Source organism: Pristiophorus japonicus, unplaced genomic scaffold, assembly GCF_044704955.1.
Source record: "Pristiophorus japonicus isolate sPriJap1 unplaced genomic scaffold, sPriJap1.hap1 HAP1_SCAFFOLD_417, whole genome shotgun sequence".
NCBI lineage: Eukaryota > Metazoa > Chordata > Chondrichthyes > Pristiophoridae > Pristiophorus > Pristiophorus japonicus.
In genome coordinates, this window is record NW_027254058.1 from 89,302 (window position 1) to 114,596 (window position 25,295).

A 25,295-nucleotide genomic window follows, 5' to 3' on the forward strand; every position below is an offset into this window, starting at 1 on the left:
GTCAGCCATTTGGCCCCTCGAGCCTGCTCCGCCATTCAATAAGATCGCGGCTGATCTGATCTTGGCCTCAACTCCACTTTCCTGCCTGATTCCCATAACTCTTGGCTCCCTTATCATTCAAAAATCTGTCTGTCTCCACCTTAAATATATTCAATGACCCAACCTCCACAGCTCTCTGGGGTAAAGAATTCCATACATTTATGACCCTCTGAAAGAAGAATTTCCACCTCATTTCCGTTTTAAATGGGCGACCCCTTATTCTGAAACTATGTCCCCTCGTTCTAGATTCCCCACGAGGGGAAGCATTCTCTCAGCATCTACCCTGTCAAGCTCCCTCAGAATCTTATACATTTCAATAAGATCCCCTCTCAGTCTTCTAAACTCCAATGAGTACAGGCTCAACCTGCTCAACCTTTCATCTCAGGAATCAACCTAGTGAACCTTCTCTACCTCCTGAACAGCCTGCAATGCAAGTATATCCCTCCTTAAATACAGAGACCAAAACTGTATTCAGTACTCCAGGTGTGGCCTCACCAATACCCTGTACAGTTGTAGCAGGACTTCTCTGCTTTTATACTCTATCCCCCTTGCAATAAAGGCCAACATTCCATTTGCCTTCCTGATTACTTGCTGTACCTGCATACTAACTTTTTGTGTTTCATGCACAAGGACCCCCAGGTCCCTCTGTACTGCAGCATTTTGTAATCCCTCCCCATTTAAATAATAATTTGCTTTTTTATTTTTCCTACCAAAGTGGATAACCTCACATTTTCCCACATTATACTCCATCTACTTCCTTAATAATGGACTCCAGCATTTTCCCAATGACAGATGTTAGGCTAACTGGTCTATAGTTTCCTGCTTTCTGTCTCCCTCCTTAGGGGCATTACATTTGCAGTTTTCCAATCTGCTGGAATCTCTCCCACACTGCGATGGAAACGCAGGTACCCGATTGCCATGGTAACCCCACCGGCACCACTCGGTGTGTTGACCTCACTACTCCAGAGCAACTTCGCCACCCCAAAGAGGGAGGAGCTCTGTGCACAACTCAAACCAGCTCACCAGCTGCTCCAATACCTTTTCTGTGGCGTAGCTCCAAAGCCCAACGGTGTGGCAGCAATTGTTCTCCAGCTGTACCTGGTCACAGCAGCCTTCGATCCTCTGCAGCACCTCCAGGCAGCTCAGGAAGACCCAGCAATCCAGGGCTCCAACTGGGACTGACACCTGCACAAGGAAAGGGCCCAGTGACTACACGCCCACTGGGACACATCATCAACAGCAATGGACAGTGTAGAGGGAGCTTTACTCTGTATCTAACCCATGTTGTACCTGCCCTGGGAGTGTTTGATGGGACAGTGTAGAGGGAGCTTTACTCTGTATCTAACCCATGTTGTATCTGCCCTGGGAGTGTTTGATGGGACAGTGTAGAGGGAGCTTTACTCTGTATCTAACCCGTGCTGTACCTGCCCTGGGAGTGTTTGATGGGACAGTGTAGAGGGAGCTTTACTCTGTATCTAACCTGTGCTGTACCTGCCCTGGGAGTGTACGATGGGGACAATGTAGAGGGAGCTGTACTTTGTATCTAACCCCATCTCCATGTTCCCCATGCTCTCCCTCTAAGGGACCAACATTTACTTTAGCCACTCTTTTCCACTTGAACAGGGTAGACAGGATCTTTGTTTCATGTTTCATCTGAAAAACGCCCCTTCTGACAATGCAGCACTTCCTCAGCACAGCACTGAAGTGCGAACTGAAATGCTGATGTGGGGCTTAAGGGATGACTTGGAGATGAAAGGCCACCACTGAGCTAAACATTACCAGTAACTAGTTGTCCAATCTTCTAAATTTAAAAAAATCAACTGATCTTACAATGGAATAAACCCCTTCCGCAACTTTTAATTCTTTAAACATTAGTGATCGTAAGCGAAATACAATATTCTATTACCATGTAGCATTTATAGTTATAGTCCTGGTCAAAAAAATCATGGTGTTGACGATTCTTTATACCTGCCAACTTGTTACACTAAACCTAGATCTAAGTTTTGAAATATTAAAAATTGGCAGAAACAGTTACCTTAGCGGTCTTGCTGTTGAAAAGCTTTTGTGCCTGTTTTTTCGTGTGGGCCCAAAGCAACGATGGGCTATCCTGCAGGTCAGTATCTCTCACACTAAGCTGCCTTTATATTATAACGGCTCATTGCTATCTGTTTTTATATTTTGTGCTAGTTTACTTTCATAGTCTATCTTCCCTTTCTTAATCATTTTTTGAGTCGTTCTTTGCTGGCTTTTAAAAGCTTCCCAGTCTTCTGTCCTCCCACTAGTTTTGGCCACTTTGTATGCCCTTGTTTTTAAATCGGACACCGTCCTTTATTTCTTTAGTTGGCCATGGATGGCTCTCTTTTCTCTTACACCCTTCCCTCCATCTGAATTTGAAATTCAATCACGCTATGTTGGTAGATAAGCAGTGGCTAACTAAAGGAGTTAAGGATAGCATTAGATTGAAAGAAGCATATAAAGTTGCGAAGAATAGTAGTAAGCCTGAGGATTGGGAGAGTTTCAGAAACCAGCAAAGGATGACCAAAAAATTGATCAAAAGGGAAAAAATAGAATGAGAGATAACTAGCAAGAAATATACACACAGATTGTAAGAGCTTGTATAACTATGTAAAAAGGAAGAGAGCAGCAAAAGTAAACATTGGTCCCTTAGAGACTGAGACAGGAGAAATTATTATGGGAATAAAGAAATGGCAGAAACATTAAACAAATATTTTGTATCTGTCTTCACAGTAGAAGACGCAAAAAGCATACTTACAATGTTGGGGAACCAAGGGTCTAATGAGGGTGAGGAACTTAATGTAATTAATATAAGTAGAGAAACAGTACTAGAGAAACTAATGGGAATAAAAACAGACAAATCCCCTGGACCTGACGGCTACATCCTCGGGTTCTAAAACAGATGGCTGGAGAGATATTGGATGCATTGGTTGTGATCTTCCAGAATTCCCTAGATTCTAGACCGGTCCCAGCCGATTGGAAGGCAGCAAATGTAACCCCGCTATTCAAGAAAGGAGGGAGAGAGAAAACAGGAAACTACAGGTCAGTTAGCCTGACATCAGTTGTCAGGAAAATGCTGGAATCCATTGTTAAGGAAGTGGTATCGGGGCACTTGGAAAATCATAACATGATTAGGCAGACTCATCATGACTTTATGAAAGGGAAGTCGTGTTTGACAAATTTATTAGAGGTTTTCAGGATGTAACTAGCAGGGTCGATAAAGGGGAACCAGTGGATGTAGTATATTTGGATTTCCAGAAGGCATTCGATAAGGTGCCACATAAAAGGTTGTTAAGCAAGATAAGGGTTCATGGGGTTGGGGGCAATATATTTGCATGGATAGAGATTGGTTAACGGACAGAAAACAGAGAGCGGGGATAAACGGGTCTTTTTCAGGTTGGTAGGCTGTAAGTGCTGGGGTGCCGCAAGGATCAGTGCTGGGGCTTCACCTATTTACAATCTATGTCAATGATTTGGATGAAGGGACCGAGTGTAATGTATCCAATTTGCTGATGATACAAAGCTAGGTGGGACAGTAAGCTGTGAGGAGAACACAAAGCTTCTGCAAAGGAATATAGATAGATTGAGTGAGTGGGCAGTAAGGTGGCAGATGGAGTATAATGTGGGGAAATGCGAGGTCATTTACTTTGGTAGGAAGAATAGAAAAACACAATTTTTAAATGGTGAGAAACTTTTAAATGTTGGGTGTTCAGAGAGATTTGGGTGTCCTTGTGCAAGAAACACAGAAAGCAATAAGGAATGCAAATGGCATGTTGTCCTTTATTGCAACGGGGTTGGAGTATAAGCGTAAGGTACAGGGCCTTGGTGAGACCACACCTGGAGTACTGTACCTGCCCTGGGAGTGTTTGATGGGACAGTGTAGATGGAGCTTTACTCTGTATCTAACCCTGTGCTGTATCTGTCCTGGGAGTGTTTGATGGGACAGTGTAGAGGGAGCTTTACTCTGTATCTAACCCTGTGCTGTATCTGTCCTGGGAGTGTTTGATGGGACAGTGTAGAGGGAGCTTTACTCTGTATCTAACCCCGTGCTGTACCTGCCCTGAGAGTGTATGATTTAATTGTGTAGCAAGGGTTTCATTTGGCACAAATTGCAACTTTAAAAATGACTCTAAAACTGATGATGGTTTAACAATGAAACAGAGGCTGCTGATTGCTGACACTGAGATTTCCTGGCATCATTCGATTGTGCTGACCTTCTGTCCCCTGTGTGCGCTGTAACCTCATGAGGATTGTTTCCAGGGTGGTCACTGCTGAATTTGGAAACAAGTATATATATTTTTAAAAGTCCAGTTGAATAAGAAGCATCGAAGTCACTGGATAGTGGCTGTATTGTGGTCACAGTGCAACGGGCAGGCACCGAGGCCCCAGGGCCAAGTACGGGTTTTGCTCCCTGCAGGGTGAGCAGAGTGCGGATCCTCCAGGTGACAGTCCGCTGACAGGAAGCTTTGAGTTTTAAATCTCAGGAAGGCTGAGGGAAGTGTGGAGAGCCACATTGAGAGGTGCTGGGGCAGAACATGTTCGCACAGGGCACTGGGGGAGTGGGAAGGGGTGAAGCCTGGAAAGGATGAGTTAGAGTAGAGAGAGAGGGGGGAGGGGGGATTGGGAAGGATGCTAGATTAGTTTAGAGATTCGACCAGGTTTGCAGGACAGGGAATGAGTCTGCTATATCCGCACAATGTAAACGGGGCCCTCTCGCCGAACTAACATCCTTTCCCATTCCCCCTCTTCAATCCAGCAGCCTCACAGGACAAGAGGAAATTGTGATATCCCAGCAGATCCTTTATCCCCCCCCCCCCGCCCCCCCCCGGTGTACAATACCTCCAACAGATTCAGCTCCTGGACACAGTTGTGCAGCAGCTCGAGGGCACGCTGTGCCACCTCCCAGGGCCGCTGCAGGAAGATGAGCAGCGTGCACTGCCGTGAGAACAGGTAGCTCCGCAGGTCCAGCAGCGTGGCCTTGTTCTTCTGGATGAACTCCCTCTTCTCCATGTCGATGGGTTTGCGAAGGACCAGCCCGTTCCAGCTTCGCACCGGCTGGCAGAACGAGGTCAGCCAATTGGCTCCGTCTGAAATGTTGGGGGAAACAGGGTCACACCTTACCCCATAGAAATACACCCAGGGCGGAGGCGGGGTGGGACCAGGCTCTGGGAGGGGAGTGAGAAATATACCAGGCCCAGGGGGAAGGGGTGAGAGATATACCAGGCCCGCCGGGGGGGGGGGGGGGGGGGGGGGGAAGAGAGAGATACGAGGCTCGGGAGGGGTGAAGGGACCAGGCCCCATGGGAGGGGTGCGAGGGGGACCAGGCTCCGGGATGATGGGGGGGGGGGGGCGAGGGGGGATACAGGACCAAACATCAGGTGGTCAGGGATTTCAACACCTTACCCCATAGATATACAGCAGGGTGGGGGTGGGGATTGGGGAGAAACCAGGCCTGGGGGGAGGGGACCAGGCCCCGGGGAGTGGGGGTGGAGCAAAGAGAACAGGCACCAGGAAGTGTGGAAGGATGAGGGGCAGCCACCCAGGAGTCAGTCGATCTGTAAATGCAGTGTGGGAGGCAATATTGGACTGCAGCCGGTGCACCCCTGATTTTACACACACGCACACACACACTCAGATACTTCCCAAGTTTCACCTCCCTTGCCCAGCAGCTCTGTAGTTAATTCTATGCCCACACTTCTGCTATGTGGGGATCAGTTCCCTCCACACAGACCAGGACTCGTGCCTGGATTTTTAAAAAATGTATTCGTTCCAGGTTGTGGGTGTCGCTGGCACGGCCGGCATTTATTGTCCATCCCTAATTGACTTGAGAAGGTGGTGGTGGGCCGCCTTCGTGAACTGCTGCAGGCCGTGTGGTGAAGGTGTTCCCACAGTGCTGACTTTGTCACAGCGGTTTGGTACGACTGAGTGTCTCGCTGGGCCATTTCAGAGCGCAGTGAAGAGTCACCCACATTGCTGTGGGTCTGGAGTCACATATAGGCCCAGACCGGGTAAGGGCAGCAGATTTCCTTCCCTGAAGGACATTAGTGAACCAGATGGGTTTTTATAACAATCCAGTAGTTTCAGGGTCACCATTACTGACGCCAAAAACCGGACATTTTTGAGGTGGCCAAGATGGCCCGAGAGTCAGTGTGGGCCTCCCTCTGCTCCGGTAAAGCACAGCAACAGAGGACCGCGGGCGGGGAGGGGCGGGGATCAACGAGGGGCGGGCGGCGGAGGATCCAAAATCTGGCAAAACCGGAAAACCAGCAGAGACTCAGTCCTGAGGTTGCCGGAGTTCAGACGTTGTGCCTGAACTAGCTTTTTATTCCAGATTTATTTTTAATTAACTGAATTTAAATTGGGATTTGAACTCCGGCCTCTGGACCGTTTGTAAAGGCCTCAGGATTACTCATCCAGTAACACAATGGCTGAGCTGCGGTAGCCCCTGGATTAAGTGGGACAAGAGGGACTAACACTTACCCCCGGCTCCATAGTTGACGACGTACTGTGTGAAGAGCGCGTCAAGCTCGTCGTACTGAACGAGCGCATCCTCAAACTGCTGCAGCATCTCGAACACAAAGGCCAGCTCCTCCTTCAACCACACAACAGGCACAAGGAATGTCAGCACGCCAACAAATACACACACCCTCCACCTTCAATGGCAAACACCTTCTGCACCTTGCTGGAGCAGGGGGAGGCCAACACTGACTCTCGGGGCGCACCTGTGGCAGTGTGTTGGGTACAGGGGGTGATATCACCCCCAGCAAATCACCTCACAGTGAGCTGACACAACATTCCCGAGATAGAGCAACAACACGTCTACAGTAGATCCTTGGTTCACCTTATTCTCTTTCTCTCACCCATCACCCCCTGCACTGGGTTACAGCGCGACTCCCGGCAGGGCACTGGGTTACAGCGCAACTCCCGGCAGGGCACTGGGTTACAGCGCAACTCCCGGCAGGGCACTGGGTTACAGCGCAACTCCCGGCAGGGCACTGGGTTACAGCGCAACTCCCGGCAGGGCACTGGGTTACAGCGCAACTCCCGGCAGGGCACTGGGTTACAGCGCAACTCCCGGCAGGGCACTGGGTTACAGCGCAACTCCCGGCAGGGCACTGGGTTACAGCGCAACTCCCGGCAGGGCACTGGGTTACAGCGCAACTCCCGGCAGGGCACTGGGTTACAGCGCAACTCCCGGCAGGGCACTGGGTTACAGCGCAACTCCCGGCAGGGCACTGGGTTACAGCGCAACTCCCGGCAGGGCACTGGGTTACAGCGCAACTCCCGGCAGGGCACTGGGTTACAGTCCTAGCAATGCAGCCGCCCTCCTTCAGTCAAACCCTACAAGAATGTCAGGATAATTCCCTATAAGCCTTGCAACTCGCTGCCGGGCCTGGCATTGCAATGTTAAAGTTGGCGCGTATGGGAAACTGTGAATGGGCCACACACACAAAGGAAAGACACTGATGTGGCACACTGACCGCTGGTCAATCCTTTCCTCCTTTAAGGCAGCAGACAGGAAGCCCGAGAAAGATTCCAGCAACACAATCCCAGTTGCAGGCAGCCCTACCTGAACCATGAAGTATTCACAGAAACTCCAGCCGGCCTCCGTCCTCTTCTCCCGCATGGTCCTCATGTCATCCTCAAACCTTCCCAGGTTCTTCGTAAATGACATGAGCAACAAGGTCCTGAGCTTGGAGAAGAACGTGTTCCAGGATTCCTGAGTACGGGAAGAATCCTTCAGCGGATCGGACAGCACCACACACCTGCAAGAGGGAAGGCCAAATTAGAGAGACACCTAACCTGGTCAATAGAGTCAGACAGACACCTAACCTGGTCAATAAAAAAACGTCTGGCAATAGAGTCAGACAGACACCTAACCTGGTCAATAGAGTCAGACAAACATCTACCCTGGTCAATAGAGTCAGACAAACATCTAACCTGGTCAATAGAGTCAGACAAACACCTAACCTGGTCAATAGAGTCAGACAAACATCTAACCTGGTCAATAGAGTCAGACAAACACCTAACCTGGTCAATAGAGTCAGACAAACATCTAACCTGGTCAATAGAGTCAGACAAACACCTAACCTGGTCAATAGAGTCAGACAAACATCTAACCTGGTCAAGAGAGTCAGACAAACATCTAACCTGGTCAAGAGAGTCAGACAGACACCTAACCTGGTTAATAACGTCAGACAGACACCTAACCTGGTCAATAGAGTCAGACAGATACCTAACCTGGTCAATAGCGTCAGACAGACCCTCCCCACCCCACACACACACGCCCAGTAAAGGAGGTCTCACTGTCAGAGCCACAACCCTGGGCTCACAGCAGCCTGTGGGCATCACGGATCAGGGGATCAGACGGAGACACTGCAGACTCTTTGTACCTGTCACTTTGTTTGTTACAGAAATCGTTTCTGATCTTGTCAACAATTGACGTTCGGGGGAGAATGTTGGTCTTGTTCTTTTTCTTGGCCTCACTCTCCACGACAACAATCAGCCAATCAGAGCTGCTGTAAGCTTTTAAAATGTTCTGCCATTTTGTAATCTCGTCCTTCGCTGTTGCTTTGTAAACCTCGGTGTCCTGGGGAGTGCAGAGAGAGAACATGTTTTAGTGGATCACTGGAAACCAAGGCTCTGCCCACAGCCCCCTGCCTGGCGTTCCCTCTGGGATCAGCCCTGTGCTGGGCCAAGGCACGGGATACAGCACGGCGTTCCCTTTGGGATCAGCCCTGTGCTGGGCCAAGGCACGGAATACAACACAGCGTTCCCTTTGGGATCAGCCCAGTGCTGGGCCAAGGCACGGGATACAGCACAGCGTTCCCTTTGGGATCAGCCCTGTGCTGGGCCAAGGCACGGGATACAGCACGGCGTTCCCTTTGGGATCAGCCCTGTGCTGGGCCAAGGCACGGGATACAGCACAGCGTTCCCTTTGGGATCAGCCCTGTGCTGGGCCAAGGCACGGGATACAGCACGGCGTTCCCTTTGGGATCAGCCCTGTGCTGGGCCAAGGCACGGGATACAGCACAGCGTTCCCTTTGGGATCAGCCCTGTGCTGGGCCAAGATATGGCACTACAACATCCCGCGCACACTTTGCTGAGCAAAGCAGGAGGTCACAGATTCACACGCACGACAAGGGCAGCTTGCTGCAGAGATCCAGAGCGGACGACGATACCTGGCCACCCAGGAGAAGTGGAGAGTAAAAGATAATGGCTTCCCTCACATATCTCCTGGGAATTTGATATAGAGACTCTGAACCAGTGGCCTGCCCACGTGGAGCAGAAAGCCTAAGGCGGGGGGGGGGGGGCGCATGGGACACCCTCATCATCCCCACCCTGTGGGGTCCCTCAGCTGTCCATGGGAGGTGGTGGGGGGGGTTCCCTCAGCTGTCCGGGGGGGGGGGGAGGGGGGGGTGTCACTCAGCTGTCCATGGGCAGGGGGGGGGGGGGGGGGAGGTCACTCAGCTGTACATGGGAGGTGGGGGGGGTGGGGGGGGGTCCCTCAGCTGTCCATGGGGGAGGGGCTCAGCTGTCAATTTATGGCTATGATGAGTGAGTTTGTCCTTCTGCAAAACGCCCCTCTCGCACACCAGGGACACTGATGCTCAGGGCACACACTGCCTAATCTGGGAGGGGGAGCAGGTTTATGACGAAGAGCCGGAATCACTGGGCGAGGACACAGAGTGAGAGCGGAGATCCTGTGGGCAGAGGGAGGAAGGACGATCCCACACAGAACATCTGTCTGCACACGCCCCCATACTCACACAACAGTCCGTCCAGAATATGTGCAGGAACGGAAAGGTTAGAAGTGCTCGGTTACCCTCCTTGGGAATCAGCTCCTCCTTAAACTGCACAAAATTTGCTTCTAGGTGGATCATCTTGGGCGGCCGTCCATAGGACCTGCAACACAGGAGGAAAACATTAAAAGGTGCAGCCCCCTTCCTCTCTGCTCAACAGTGCTGCGACACCTGGCCGCTCAGCCCAGAGCTGCCCGACTGTCTCCCAGGTGATAAGGAGCGCGGTCCCTTTCCCAGCGAGATTCCACATGGAGCGGAGTTTTGGTCCTGAGCACGGGGCTCGAAGCTCTGGCTGGGACACAGGAAGTGGTTGTTGCGATGGATCACCAGAGCAGCTCGCTGCCTAACTCACTCAGTCTACATTACCGGCCATTTATAGACCACCATATTCCAAATGGCTTCAACAACGATGATTTCTTTGAGCTTGAGACATATAGGACGAAATTACCATTCGCACCAAACAGGTAACACTTGCCAGTTTTTGTGTTTTCTCCGCCCCATGAATTTGCTGAAATTCAGCTCTTTATTTTTTTTGGCAGCGGCCAGATGTGGGGGGGGGGGGGTGCAGATGTGAGGGGGGTGCAGATGTGAGGGGGGCGCGGGTGAGTGGGACGGATGTGGAGGGGTGAGTGGGACGGATGTGGAGGGGTTGGGAGTGGGACGGATGTGCGGGGGGTGGGGGAGAGCGGATGTGGGGGGGGGGGGGAGGGACGGAGGGGGTGGGAGGGACGGGGGGTGGGGGGGGTGGGAGGGACGGGGGTGGGGGTGGGGGTGGGGAGGGACGGGGGTGGGGGGTGGGAGGGACGGGGGTGGGGGGTGGGAGGGACGGGGGGGTGGGAGGGACGGGTGGGAGTGGGTTGGGAGGGACGGGGGGGGGGGGGGGAGTGGGAGGGAGGGGGGGGGGAGTGGGAGGGACCGGGGGGGGGAGGGGTGGGAGGGACCGGGGGGGGGGGAGGGGCGGAGTTGCGGAGGGAGGGGCGGAGTTGCGGAGGGAGGGGCGGAGGGAGGGAGGGAGGTGCGGAGGGAGGGAGGGAGGTGCGGAGGGAGGGAGGGAGGTGCGGAGGGAGGGAGGGAGGTGCGGAGGGAGGGAGGGAGGTGCGGAGGGAGGGAGGGAGGTGCGGAGGGAGGGAGGGAGTTGCGGAAGGAGGGAGGGAGGTGCGGAGAGAGGGACGGAGTTGCGGAGGGAGTGAGGGAGGTGCGGAGGGAGGGATGGAATTGCGGAGGGAGGTGCGGAGGGAGGGAGGGAGGTGCGGAGGGAGGGAGGGAGTTGCGGAGGGAGGGAGGGAGGTGCGGAGGGAGGGAGGGAGGTGCGGAGGGAGGGAGGGAGGTGCGGAGGGAGGGAGGGAGGTGCGGAGGGAGGGAGGGAGGTGCGGAGGGAGGGAGGGAGGTGCGGAGGGAGGGAGGGAGGTGCGGAGGGAGGTGCGGAGGGAGGGAGGGAGGTGCGGAGGGAGGGAGGGAGGTGCGGAGGGAGGGAGGGAGGTGCGGAGGGAGGGAGGGAGGTGCGGAGGGAGGGAGGGAGGTGCGGAGGGAGGGAGGTGCGGAGGGAGGGAGGTGCGGAGGGAGGGAGGGAGTTGCGGAGTGAGGGAGGGAGTTGCGGAGGGAGGGAGGGAGTTGCGGAGGGAGGGAGGGAGGTGCGGAGGGAGGGAGGGAGGTGCGGAGGGAGGGAGGGAGGTGCGGAGGGAGGGAAGGTAAGCCACAAGCAGTATTTGAGGACGAGCCGCCAATGGCCCTCAGAGCCAATGGGGTTGAGGGTTGTAGGAATCAGTGGGGTCCCGTGGGTCAGGGAGCTCCAGGATTTACAAGTGTAATCACAGCGAGAGAATAAACGGAGCGAGGGGGAAACGATTGCAGGGACTGTACCTTCTCCATTCCATGGGCTCCCGCGGAAGCTGCTGCACGAGTATGGAGTAAACGGAAGAGAAGAGGGCCTGATCCCCAGCACCTAGAGAGAAACAAGGAGTGAGACCCGGGTCACAACCTCCAGCATGCCCTCACCATGCCCACCAGTTGCCTGCCTGCCCAGTAAAACAGCCAGCACCCGCTCACATAGCACAGCTCAGCTCCCACCGGGAGTGGGTGGTGGCCTGGACCGCTCACTGGGAGAAACTGCCAGCACAGACACCACACATTGTGACTGAGATTAATGGCCTGTGTCTGCCCATCGACCCACCCAGATACAGAGGGCAACTGTGACAGGCTCTGCCCCCAGAAAGTGCCGCCCCCATCAGGCACCGTCCGGTACACAACCTAGTGAGCAGTAGCAAGATATTCAACTCGCGAGTGCATCACCGCCGAGCCCAACTTTGTCCTCACCCAATAGCCACCCGTGCACATTGCAGCAGGAGTGACTGGAGTGCTGAGGAACCCTGGCACAGTCCACCACGGCCCCAGGGCTGAGGCCAGTGAGTACGACTGCTCCACACCATCAGATCCCACAGGAGGAGGAGGAGCGAACCAGCGGATCAGCAAGGCAGATAGCGTCTCGAACCACAGAGCAACGCAGCAGCACCTCGCTGTTCTCCGCACTCGCAGATGAGAATTTGCTTTGTAATCCAATTCAACGTACCGCAAACTATTCGGATTCATTCAGGTAGACAGCCAGTGCGATGTCAGAGGCTGTTAGCTTGGAGCAACAGGGAGCTCCCTGCTCCCGCACTCAGGGATTAAACTATTCACTCATCATCTCCACACAATCCCCAGTGCTTTGCGGGACAAGCAATTCTGTCCAAGCCACAACTCCGAAGTAAACGGGCATCAGCCCACAGCAACAAGCCTGGCGCGAGGCAGCACCAACAGGGAAGGGAAATATCACATGGTGCAGGCGGACCCAACTGCACCTACTGCACATATAAACCCCCCAACTCCTCGATTAGATCCCAGCTGTAAATCACTCCCGGGTATCTGTTATTCTATACATAAACCCCCCAACTCCTCGATTAGATCCCAGCTGTAAATCACTCCCGGGTATCTGTTATTCTATATATAAACCCCCCAACTCCTCGATTAGATCCCAGCTGTAAATCACTCCCGGGTAACCGTTATTCTATATATAAACCCCCCAACTCCTCGATTAGATCCCAGCTGTAAATCACTCCCGGGTATCTGTTATTCTATATATAAACCCCCCAGCTCCTCGATTAGATCCCAGCTGTAAATCACTCCCGGGTATTCGTTATTCTATATATAAACCCCCCAACTCCTCGATTAGATCCCAGTTGTAAATCACTCCCGGGTAACCGTTATTCTATATATAAACCCCCCAGCTCCTCGATTAGATCCCAGCTGTAAATCACTCCCGGGTAACCGTTATTCTATATATAAACCCCCCAACTCCTCGATTAGATCCCAGCCGTAACTCACTCCCGGGTATCCGTTATTCTATATATAAACCCCCCAACTCCTCGATTAGATCCCAGCCGTAAATCACTCCTGGGTATCTGTTATTCTATATATAAACCCCCCGAACCCCTCGATTAGATCCCAGCCTGGGACTCACTCCCAGGTATCTGTTATTCTATATATAAATACCCCGAACCCCTCGATTAGATCCCAGCCTGGGACTCACTCCTGGGTATCTGTTATTCGATATATAAACCCACCGAACTCCTCGATTAGATCCCAGCCTGGGACTCACTCCTGGGTATCTGTTATTCGATATATAAACCCACCGAACCCCTCGATTAGATCCCAGCCTGGGACTCACTCCTGGGTATCTGTTATTCGATATATAAACCCACCGAACTTCTCGATTAGATTCCAGCCTGTAACTCACTCCCGGGTATCTGTTATTCTATATATAAACCACCGAACCCCTCGATTAGATCCCAGCTAGTAACTCACTCTCAAGTGTCAGTGCAGGGAGCTTTAATTAGGGAATTCTAGGCGACTGAAGGCACGACTGTATATGGTGAGGCAGGACGAATGCACAAGATGCCTGAATCAGAAGCCTTCAGTCTTCCCAGGTGTGTAGATGATGTTGTTGAGGGGCAGTGTGTCGATGTGGAAGAGGAGGGGGCCAAGGATAGATCCAAGGGCTCTGGAGGTAATGGTGTGAGAGCCATCGCTGCGGCTACAGCCGGAGATGGAAGCAATCAGTGCAGGCGCTCCGAGCTAGACATTGCAGGAGGATGCTGCAGGCAACCACGTCAGGGGCAGGTAACTGGGGATAATGCACCAGGGTCAGTCACAGAGGGTGCCACTTGGAGCCTGGGTTTAGAGGCGTTTCAGTGCTGTGGCAGGGGCTGCAAGCTGATTGGCAGGATTCCAACGTGGAGCTGCAGGAAAGATGGGCAAGGGATTTGGGAGGTGACAACACTTTGCAGGACTTGAGAGCAATGTTCCCTTTACGCTACACGGCCGCACAGTGTTCTGCAGCTCCCACTCACTGGCTTTTAAATAGGGAAAACCGTGCACGGCCGGTATTGTGAGGGGGCTGTGCAACCGGCAAAAATGAAAGGGAACATTGGTGAAGAGGGAAGGGAGGTTCGTGATGGGGAGATGGGCGGGCGACAGGGAGAGGGAGGGGGGGGGGTGGGGGGGGCGACGGGGCAGTAGCTTGCGCAGACAGCAGGATCAGGGGTGGGTTTTGTGAGGGTAATGGGGACAGCAGTTTTCAGGGCAGAATCTGAGGGGAGGGAATGATTTATAATGGCCATAGTGTTTGATTTGGACCAGGAAGATCTGGTCATGGCTGGATAAACTAGGTTTGTGCCAGATAAACCCAAGTCTGCACCCCAGAGGGTTATACTGTGGGGGTGGGGGGGCGGGGGGGGAGGATGAGGGTTGGAGAGAGTACGGGAGGTGAAGGACTGGTTGTACAGATCAATATGCTCAATTGAAGCAGAAAGGACACGGAAGGTAGCAAGTTTCGAGGGGCTGGCCATGAATGTGGGTAGGAGAGTTTACAGGGATACAGGGTTGTTAATCCAGAGGCGAGAGGGAGAGGGGAGCCTAGACCCAAAGATGAGGTGTCACTCATTGCAGAGGTTGAGGGAGGATATCTCAGGCTATGGGAAAAAATGAGGATTATAAAGGAGGAGAGAGAGAGAAGCTGGGTTAGATTCTCTGCAGCCAAGGACGTTAGGGGATGAACTGATAATGAGGAGAATTGACAGGGTGGATCGAGAGTGATTCTAAACTTCAGAACAAGTGGTGGCAATCTTAGAATTCAAATGTAGCTGATTAAAATTAAATGCACAAACATATCTTCACACTGTGAGGGCCATGAGAATAGGGAACACACTGCCCCAGGAAGGACTAAAATGCCAAGTCAACTGAGCAGTTTAAAAGGGAGACAGATACTTGAAAAAAGCAGGTAACAAGATACAGAACTGACAAATTGGCAGTGTAGGCTTGATGGGCCGAATGGTCAGCTCCTGGTCCTGTAACATCCCAGAGGCAGATCTGTATTGCCATAGTAGCCGTTGTCAATAGAAACCCATTGTGAACTGGGTCTGATGCGTTTGAATCACAGCTACAGTCCTACCAGAGAACAACAGGGGGACAGCGACAATCTAAAGGACGCAAAAATCAAAGCGGGATCATTGTACCATCGAGCCGTGGGGCCGCAGTAAGTGAGCTTTCTGACAGGACTTAGTGACTGTGCAACTCCAACTCCTGCTTTAACACAATTGCATCAGGAAGTAGCTCTATCAGCGCAGTGTGCGCGAGAGGGGGGTGACAAGAGGGCGCGACGGGGGGGGGAGAGAGCGAGACGGGGGGGGGGGGGGAAAGAGAGCGAGACGGGGGGGGGGGGGGGGAGAGAGCGAGACGGGGGGGGGGGGGGAGAGAGCGAGACGGGGGGGGGGGGGGAAGAGAGCGAGACGGGGGGGGGGGGGAAGAGAGCGAGACGGGGGGGGGGAGAAGAGAGCGAGACGGGGGGGGGGGGGGGAAGAGAGCGAGACGGGGGGGGGGGAAGAGAGCGAGACGGGGGGGGGGGGGAGAGAGCGAGACGGGGGGGAGGGAGAGAGCGAGACGGGGGGGGAGAGAGCGAGACGGGGGGGGAGAGAACGAGACGGGGGGGGGAGAGCGAGACGGGGGGGGGGAGAGCGAGACGGGGGGGGGGGGGAGTGAGAGACGGGGGGGGGTGAGAGACGGGGGGGGGTGAGAGACGGGGGGGGGTGAGAGACGGGGGGGGGTGAGAGACGGGGGGGGGTGAGAGACGGGGGGGGGTGAGAGACGGGGGGGGGTGAGAGACGGGGGGGGGTGAGAGACGGGGGGGGGTGAGAGACGGGGGGGGGTGAGAGACGGGGGGGGGTGAGAGACGGGGGGGGGTGAGAGACGGGGGGGGGTGAGAGACGGGGGGGGGTGAGAGACGGGGGGGGGTGAGAGACGGGGGGGGGTGAGAGACGGGGGGGGGTGAGAGACGGGGGGGGGTGAGAGACGGGGGGGGGTGAGAGACGGGGGGGGGTGAGAGACGGGGGGGGGTGAGAGACGGGGGGGGGTGAGAGACGGGGGGGGGTGAGAGACGGGGGGGGGTGAGAGACGGGGGGGGGTGAGAGACGGGGGGGGGTGAGAGACGGGGGGGGGTGAGAGACGGGGGGGGGTGAGAGACGGGGGGGGTGAGAGACGGGGGGGTGAGAGACGGGGGGGGGTGAGAGACGGGGGGGGTGAGAGACGGGGGGGTGAGAGACGGGGGGGTGAGAGACGGGGGGGGTGAGAGACGGGGGGGGTGAGAGACGGGGGGGGGTGAGAGACGGGGGGGGTGAGAGACGGGGGGGGTGAGAGACGGGGGGGGGTGAGAGACGGGGGGGGTGAGAGACGGGGGGGGTGAGAGACGGGGGGGGGGTGAGAGACGGGGGGGGTGAGAGACGGGGGGGGGTGAGAGACGGGGGGGGTGAGAGACGGGGGGGGTGAGAGACGGGGGGGGTGAGAGACGGGGGGGGTGAGAGACGGGGGGGGTGAGAGACGGGGGGGGTGAGAGACGGGGGGGGTGAGAGACGGGGGGGGTGAGAGACGGGGGGGGTGAGAGACGGGGGGGGTGAGAGACGGGGGGGGTGAGAGACGGGGGGGGTGAGAGACGGGGGGGGTGAGAGACGGGGGGGGTGAGAGACGGGGGGGGTGAGAGACGGGGGGGGTGAGAGACGGGGGGGGTGAGAGACGGGGGGGGTGAGAGACGGGGGGGTGAGAGACGGGGGGGGTGAGAGACGGGGGGGGTGAGAGACGGGGGGGGTGAGAGACGGGGGGGGTGAGAGACGGGGGGGGTGAGAGACGGGGGGGGTGAGAGACGGGGGGGGTGAGAGACGGGGGGGGTGAGAGACGGGGGGGGTGAGAGACGGGGGGGTGAGAGACGGGGGGGGTGAGAGACGGGGGGGGTGAGAGACGGGGGGGGTGAGAGACGGGGGGGGTGAGAGACGGGGGGGGTGAGAGACGGGGGGGGGTGAGAGACGGGGGGGGTGAGAGACGGGGGGGGTGAGAGACGGGGGGGTGAGAGACGGGGGGGGGTGAGAGACGGGGGGGGTGAGAGACGGGGGGGGTGAGAGACGGGGGGGTGAGAGACGGGGGGGGTGAGAGACGGGGGGGGGTGAGAGACGGGGGGGGGTGAGAGACGGGGGGAGGGGGGGTGAGAGACGGGGGGGGGTGAGAGACGGGGGGGGTGAGAGACGGGGGGGGGTGAGAGACGGGGGGGGGTGAGAGACGGGGGGGGGTGAGAGACGGGGGGGGTGAGAGACGGGGGGGGTGAGAGACGGGGGGGGGGTGAGAGACGGGGGGGGGTGAGAGACGGGGGGGGTGAGAGACGGGGGGGGTGAGAGACGGGGGGGGGTGAGAGACGGGGGGGGGTGAGAGACGGGGGGGGGTGAGAGACGGGGGGGGGTGAGAGACGGGGGGGGGTGAGAGACGGGGGGGGGTGAGAGACGGGGGGGGGGTGAGAGACGGGGGGGGGTGAGAGACGGGGGGGGTGAGAGACGGGGGGGGGTGAGAGACGGGGGGGGGTGAGAGACGGGGGGGGGTGAGAGACGGGGGGGGTGAGAGACGGGGGGGGGTGAGAGACGGGGGGGGTGAGAGACGGGGGGGGGTGAGAGACGGGGGGGGGTGAGAGACGGGGGGGGTGGAGACGGGGGGGGGTGAGAGACGGGGGGGGTGAGAGACGGGGGGGGGTGAGAGACGGGGGGGTGAGGGGGGTGAGAGACGGGGGGGGGTGAGAGACGGGGGGGGGTGAGAGACGGGGGGGGGTGAGAGACGGGGGGGGGTGAGAGACGGGGGGGGGTGAGAGACGGGGGGGGGGGTGAGAGACGGGGGGGGGTGAGAGACGGGGGGGGGTGAGAGACGGGGGGGGTGAGAGACGGGGGGGGTGAGAGACGGGGGGGGTGAGAGACGGGGGGGGGTGAGAGACGGGGGGGGGTGAGAGACGGGGGGGGTGAGAGACGGGGGGGGGTGAGAGACGGGGGGGGGTGAGAGACGGGGGGGGGTGAGAGACGGGGGGGGGTGAGAGACGGGGGGGGGTGAGAGACGGGGGGGGGTGAGAGACGGGGGGGGGTGAGAGACGGGAGAGGGGGGTGAGAGACGGGGGGGGTGAGAGACGGGGGGGGGGTGAGAGACGGGGGGGGGTGAGAGACGGGGGGGGGTGAGAGACGGGGGGGGGTGAGAGACGGGGGGGGGTGAGAGACGGGGGGGGGTGAGAGACGGGGGGGGGTGAGAGACGGGGGGGGGTGAGAGACGGGGGGGGGTGAGAGACGGGGGGGGGTGAGAGACGGGGGGGGGTGAGAGACGGGGGGGGGGTGAGAGACGGGGGGGGGTGAGAGACGGGGGGGGGTGAGAGACGGGGGGGGGTGAGAGACGGGGGGGGGTGAGAGACGGGGGGGGGTGAGAGACGGGGGGGGTGAGAGACGGGGGGGGGTGAGAGACGGGGGGGGGTGAGAGACGGGGGGGGGTGAGAGACGGGGGGGGGTGAGAGACGGGGGGGGGTGAGAGACGGGGGGGGGTGAGAGACGGGGGGGGGTGAGAGACGGGGGGGGGTGAGAGACGGGGGGGGTGAGAGACGGGGGGGGGTGAGAGACGGGGGGGGGTGAGAGACGGGGGGGGTGAGAGACGGGGGGGGGTGAGAGACGGGGGGGGTGAGAGACGGGGGGGGGTGAGAGACGGGGGGGGGTGAGAGACGGGGGGGGTGAGAGACGGGGGGGGGTGAGAGACGGGGGGGGGGTGAGAGACGGGGGGGGGTGAGAGACGGGGGGGGGTGAGAGACGGGGGGGGGTGAGAGACGGGGGGGGGGTGAGAGACGGGGGGGGGTGAGAGACGGGGGGGGGTGAGAGACGGGGGGGGGTGAGAGACGGGGGGGGGTGAGAGACGGGGGGGGGTGAGAGACGGGGGGGGGTGAGAGACGGGGGGGGGTGAGAGACGGGGGGGGGTGAGAGACGGGGGGGGGTGAGAGACGGGGGGGGGTGAGAGACGGGGGGGGGTGAGAGACGGGGGGGGGTGAGAGACGGGGGGGGGTGAGAGACGGGGGGGGGTGAGAGACGGGGGGGGGTGAGAGACGGGGGGGGGTGAGAGACGGGGGGGGGTGAGAGACGGGGGGGGGTGAGAGACGGGGGGGGGTGAGAGACGGGGGGGGGTGAGAGACGGGGGGGGGTGAGAGACGGGGGGGGGTGAGAGACGGGGGGGGGTGAGAGACGGGGGGGGGTGAGAGACGGGGGGGGGTGAGAGACGGGGGGGGGTGAGAGACGGGGGGGGGTGAGAGACGGGGGGGGGTGAGAGACGGGGGGGGGTGAGAGACGGGGGGGGGTGAGAGACGGGGGGGGGTGAGAGACGGGGGGGGGTGAGAGACGGGGGGGGGTGAGAGACGGGGGGGGGTGAGAGACGGGGGGGGGTGAGAGACGGGGGGGGGTGAGAGACGGGGGGGGGTGAGAGACGGGGGGGGGTGAGAGACGGGGGGGGGTGAGAGACGGGGGGGGGTGAGAGACGGGGGGGGGTGAGAGACGGGGGGGGGTGAGAGACGGGGGGGGGTGAGAGACGGGGGGGGGGTGAGAGACGGGGGGGGGTGAGAGACGGGGGGGGGTGAGAGACGGGGGGGGGTGAGAGACGGGGGGGGGTGAGAGACGGGGGGGGGTGAGAGACGGGGGGGGGTGAGAGACGGGGGGGGGTGAGAGACGGGGGGGGGTGAGAGACGGGGGGGGGTGAGAGACGGGGGGGGGTGAGAGACGGGGGGGGGTGAGAGACGGGGGGGGGTGAGAGACGGGGGGGGGTGAGAGACGGGGGGGGGTGAGAGACGGGGGGGGGTGAGAGACGGGGGGGGGTGAGAGAGACAGACTGGGGAGGGTGGGGAGGGAAGAGAGAGAGAGTGAGGAGGAAAGGGAGAATGAGGGAGAGATTGAGAGTAAGGAAGAGAGAGGGGGGAATGAGGGGGAGGGAAGTTTGAGCGCGGTCTAGAAATAATCCCACCATCCTGACGCTGTGAATGTACAGTATGCTGCTCCGATGGTTTCTGAAGATTTCCCTTGGTGTAGCTTTCCACCAACACAGGGCCAGTTTATTGCAGCTGCCGTCAAATTGAGTCACGCTCCGATGGTTTCTGAAGATTTCCCTTGGTGTAGCTTTCCACCAACACAGGGCCAGTTTATTGCAGCTGCCGTCAAATTGAGTCACTGCATCAAGACCTGTGTTGAGACCATCTCTGAGGGAGGCATTAACACACAGCCGAGTGATGCGCATCTCCACTTAAAGAAAGCTAATGACGGGACATCAATAACCATTAACTACAACAGCCTTTTATTCCATTACATCAGTGAATTTCTCTCTCATCTCCCCAAATTCCCAGACCACAGTTCCCAGGACTGCTGTCCGGATGGCCACTGGCACCCTGCTCCCCAAACCACCTCCTGTTCACGTCCTCTGAAATGCGTTCCGTCAACAGAAAGCAGGGGAGTTGGGATAAAGGGTAGCTATTCACAGTGGTAGAAGTAGAAGGTGGGTCGTGATGTCCCACAAGGATCAGTGCTGGGACCACTGCTGTTCACAATTTATATTAACGATTTAGATCTTGGAATCAAAAACACAATTTCTAATTTGCGCATGACACTAAATTTGGAGGGACAGTCAGCACGGAGGAGGATTGCAACACATTACAGGAGGACATTAATAAACTTGCAGAATGGGCATATCATTGGCAAATGAAGTTCAACACAGATAAACGTGAGGCATTACATTTTGGGAAGAAAAATAACGAGGTCACATAAAAAACAAACCAAGCACTTGGGTTTATTTCTATAGGTATAGAATTGAATAGTGAAGTTATGTTAAACGTGTATCAAACCTTGGTTAGAGCACGCAGAGTTCTGCATACAGTTCTGATCGCCATATGATAACAAGTATATAGGAGGCACGTGAAAGGGTGCAAAACCCATTGACAAGGATGATACCACAAATGTGTGGGTAACCTATCAGGAAAGGATGAACAGACTGCGCCCTTGTTTTTCTTGAAAAGAGAAGGCTGAGGGGGTGACCGAATGGTGGTCCTTAAAATTATGAAATATTTTGATAGAGTAGACACACTTGTGGGAAAGAGCAAAAGTGCAGGCCATCAATATAAGATAGTTACCAAGAAATCCAATAGGGAATTCAGGAGAAACTTCTTTACCCAGAGAGTGGTGAGAATGTGGATCTCGCTGCCACAGGGAGTGGTTGAGGTGAATAGTATCGATGCATTTAAAGGGAGGCTAGACAAGCATATGGGTGAGAAGGGAATAGAGGGTTACGCTGATAGATTTAGATGAGGAAAGACGGGAGGAGACTCGAGTGGAGTATAAATGTTGGTATGGATGGGCCGAATGGCCTGTTTCAGTGCCGTATATCTTATGCAATCCTAACAACAGATAACTGCCTGGTAAAATCAGCAACTGAGCACATTCCACAAGCAACCCTCCCCCACACAGGCCCTGACTATCCACCAGCACTATAAGCATGTTATAGAAACATAGAAAATAGGTGCAGGAGTAGGCCATTCGGCCCTTCGAGCCTGCACCACCATTCAATAAGATCACGGCCGATCATTCACCTCAGTACCCCTTTCCTGCTTTCTCTCCATACCCCTTGATCCCTTTAGCCGTAAGGGCCATATCTAACTCCCTCTTGAATATATCCAATGAACTGTTTGCGGTAGGGAATTCCACAGGTTAACAACTCTCTGACTGAAGAAGTTTCTCCTCATCTCAGTCCTAAATGGCTTACCCCTTATCTTTAGGCTGTGACCCCTGGTTCTGGACTTCCCCAACATCGGGAACATTCTTCCTGCATCGAACCTGTCCAGTCCCGTCAGAATTTTATACGTTTCTATGAGATCCCCTCTCATCCTTCTAAACTCCAGTGAATACAGGCCCAGTCGATCCAGTCTCTCCTCATATGTCAGTCCAGCCATCCCGGGAATCAGTCTGGTGAACCTTCGCTGCACTCCCTCAATAGCAAGAACTTCCTTCCTCAGATTAGGAGACCAAAACTGAATACAATATTCCAGGTGAGGCCTCACCAAGGCCTTGTACAACAGCAGTAAGACCTCCCTGCTCCTATACTCAAATCCCCTAGCTATGAAGGCCAACATACCATTTGTCTTCTTCACTGCCTGGAGTACCTGCATGCCAACTTTCAATCACTGATGTACCAGGTCTCATTGCACCTCCCCTTTTCCTAATCTGCCACCATTCAGATAATATTCTGCCTTCGTGTTTTTGCCACCAAAGTGGATAACCTCATATTTATCCACATTATACTGCATCTACCATGCATTTGCCCACTCACCTAACCTGTCCAAGTCATCCTGCAGCTTTTTCGTGTCCTCCTCACAGCTCACACTGCCACCCAGTTTAGTGTCATCTGCAAACTTGGAGATATTACACTCAATTCGCTCATCCAAATCGTGAATGTATATTGTAAATAGCTGGGGTTCCAGCACTGAGCCCTGCGGCACCCTACTAGTAACTGCCTGCCATTCTGAAAAGGGCCCGTTTATCCCGACTCTCTGCTTCCTGTCTGCCAACCAGTTCTCTATCCATGTGAGTACATTACCCCCAATACCATGTGCTTTAATTTTGCACACCAATCTCTTGTGTGGGACCTTGTCAAAGTCCAAATACACCAAATCCATTGGTTCTCCCTTGTCCACTCTACTAGTTACATCCTCAAAAAATTCTAGAACATTTGTCAAGCAGAATTTCCCTTTCATAAATCCATGCTGACTTGGACCGATTCCGTCATTGTTTTCCGAATGTGCTGCTTTTCATCTTTAATAATTGATTCCAACATTTTCTCCACTACTGATGTCAGGCCAACCGTTCAAAAATTACCCGATTTCTCTCTCCCTCCTTTCATAAAAAGTGGTGTTACATAAGCTACCCTCCAGTCCTGAGGAACCGATCCAGAGTCGATAGACTGTTGGAAAATGATCACCAATGCATCCACTATTTTTACAGCTACTTCCTTAAGTACTCTGGGATGCAGACTATCAGGCCCCGGGGATTCATCAGCCATAATCCCATCACAGTGTTATACAGTGACAGACCTGTACCCACCAGTCCTGTACCCCAGTGTTATACAGTGACAGACCGGTACCCACCAGTACTATACCCCAGTGTTAGTGACAGACCTGTACCCACCAGTACTGTACCACAGTGTTATACAGTGACAGATCTTGCCCACCAGTAGTGTACCCCAGTGTAAAACAATGACAGACTTGTACCCACCAGTTCTGTACCCCAGTGTTAGTGACAGACCTGTACCCACCAGTACTGTACCCCAGTGTTACACAGTGGCAGGCCTGTACCCACCAGTAATGTACCCCACTGTTATAGTGACAGACCTGTACCCGCCAGTACTGTCCCCAGAGTTATACAGTGACAGACTTGTACCCACTAGTACTGTACCCCAGCATTATACAGTGACAGACCTGTACCAACCAGTACTGTACCCCAGTGTTATACAGTGACAGACCTGTACCCAACAGAACTGTGCGCCAGTGTTATACAGTGACAGACCGGTACCCACCAGGACTGTACCCCAGTGAAACACAGTTACAAACCTGTACCCACCATACGGTAGCGCAGTGTTATACAGTGACAGACCTGTACCCAACAGTACTGTACCCGAGTGTTATATTGTGACAGATCTGTACCCAGCAGTACTGTACCCCAGAGTTATACAGTGACAGACCTGTACCCAACATAAGAATTAGGAACAGGAGTAGGCCATCTAGCCCCTCGAGCCTGCTCCGCCATTCAACAAGATCATGGCTGATCTGGCCGTGGACTCAGCTCCACTTACCCGCCCGCTCCCCATAACCCTTAATTCCCTTATTGGTTAAAAATCTATCTATCTGTTACTTGAATGCATTCAATGAGCTTGCCTCAACTGTTTCCCTGGGCAGAGAATTCCACAGATTCACAACCCTCTGGGAGAAGAAATTCCTTCTCAACTCGGTTTTAAATTGGCTCCCCCGTATTTTGAGGCTGTGCCCCCTAGTTCTAGTCTCCCCGACCAGTGGAAACAACCTCCCTGCCTCTATCTTGTCTATTCCTTTCATTATTTTAAATGTTTCTATAAGATCACCCCTCATCCTTCTGAACTCCAACGAGTAAAGACCCAGTCTACTCAATCTATCATCATAAGGTAACCCCCTCATCTCCGGAATCAACCTAGTGAATCGTCTCTGTACCCCCTCCAAAGCCAGTATATCCTTCCTTAAGTAAAGCGACCAAAACTGCACGCAGTACTCCAGGTGCGGCCTCACCAATACCCTGTACAGTTGCAGAAGGACCTCCCTGCTTTTGTACTCCATCCCTCTCGCAATGAAGGCCAACATTCCATTCGCCTTCCTGATTACCTGCTGCTTCTGCAAACTAACTTTTTGGGATTCATGCACAAGGACCCCCAGGTCCCTCTGCACCGCAGCATGTTGTAATTTCTCCCCATTCAAATGGTATTCCCTTTTTTTGTTTTTTTTCCCCCAAGGTGGATGACCTCACACTTTCCGACATTGTATTCCATCTGTCAAACCTTAGCCCATTCGCTTAACCTATCTAAATCTCTTTGCAGCCTCTCTGTGTCCTCTACACAACCCGCTTTCCCACTAATCTTTGTGTCAGCTGCAAATTTTGTTACACTACACTCTGTCCTCTCTTCCAGGTCATCTATGTATATTGTAAACAGTTGTGGTCCCAGCACCGATCCCTGTGGCACACCACTAACCACCGATTTCCAACCCGAAAAGGACCCATTTATCCCGACTCTCTGCTTTCTGCTAGCCAGCCAATTCTCTATCCATGCTAATACATTTCCACTGACCCCGCATACCTTTATCTTCTGCAGTAACCTTTTGTGTGGCACCTTATCAAATGCCTTTTGGAAATCTAAATACACCACATCCATCGGTACTACCTCTATCCAGCATGCTCGTTATATCCTCAAAGAATTCCAGTAAATTAGTTAAACATGATTTCCCCTTCATGAATCCATGCTGCG

At 55.6% G+C, this 25,295-nt stretch overlaps 1 protein-coding gene across 1 annotated transcript in view; it reads right to left on the reverse strand.

Annotated features, from left to right (window-relative positions):
* The window catches only part of trappc10 (trafficking protein particle complex subunit 10), a 64,867-nt gene that overhangs the window by 33,871 nt on the left and 5,701 nt on the right, over window positions 1–25,295 (reverse strand). Inside the window, exons 2-8 of the mRNA XM_070873102.1 lie at window positions 11,718–11,799; window positions 9,825–9,960; window positions 8,448–8,644; window positions 7,625–7,820; window positions 6,535–6,646; window positions 4,894–5,141; window positions 1,055–1,224 (exon numbers count right to left, since the gene is read on the reverse strand). Coding sequence (XP_070729203.1) covers window positions 1,055–1,224; window positions 4,894–5,141; window positions 6,535–6,646; window positions 7,625–7,820; window positions 8,448–8,644; window positions 9,825–9,960; window positions 11,718–11,799 — 1,141 coding nt within the window. The remainder of the gene's footprint in view (window positions 1–1,054; window positions 1,225–4,893; window positions 5,142–6,534; window positions 6,647–7,624; window positions 7,821–8,447; window positions 8,645–9,824; window positions 9,961–11,717; window positions 11,800–25,295) is intronic.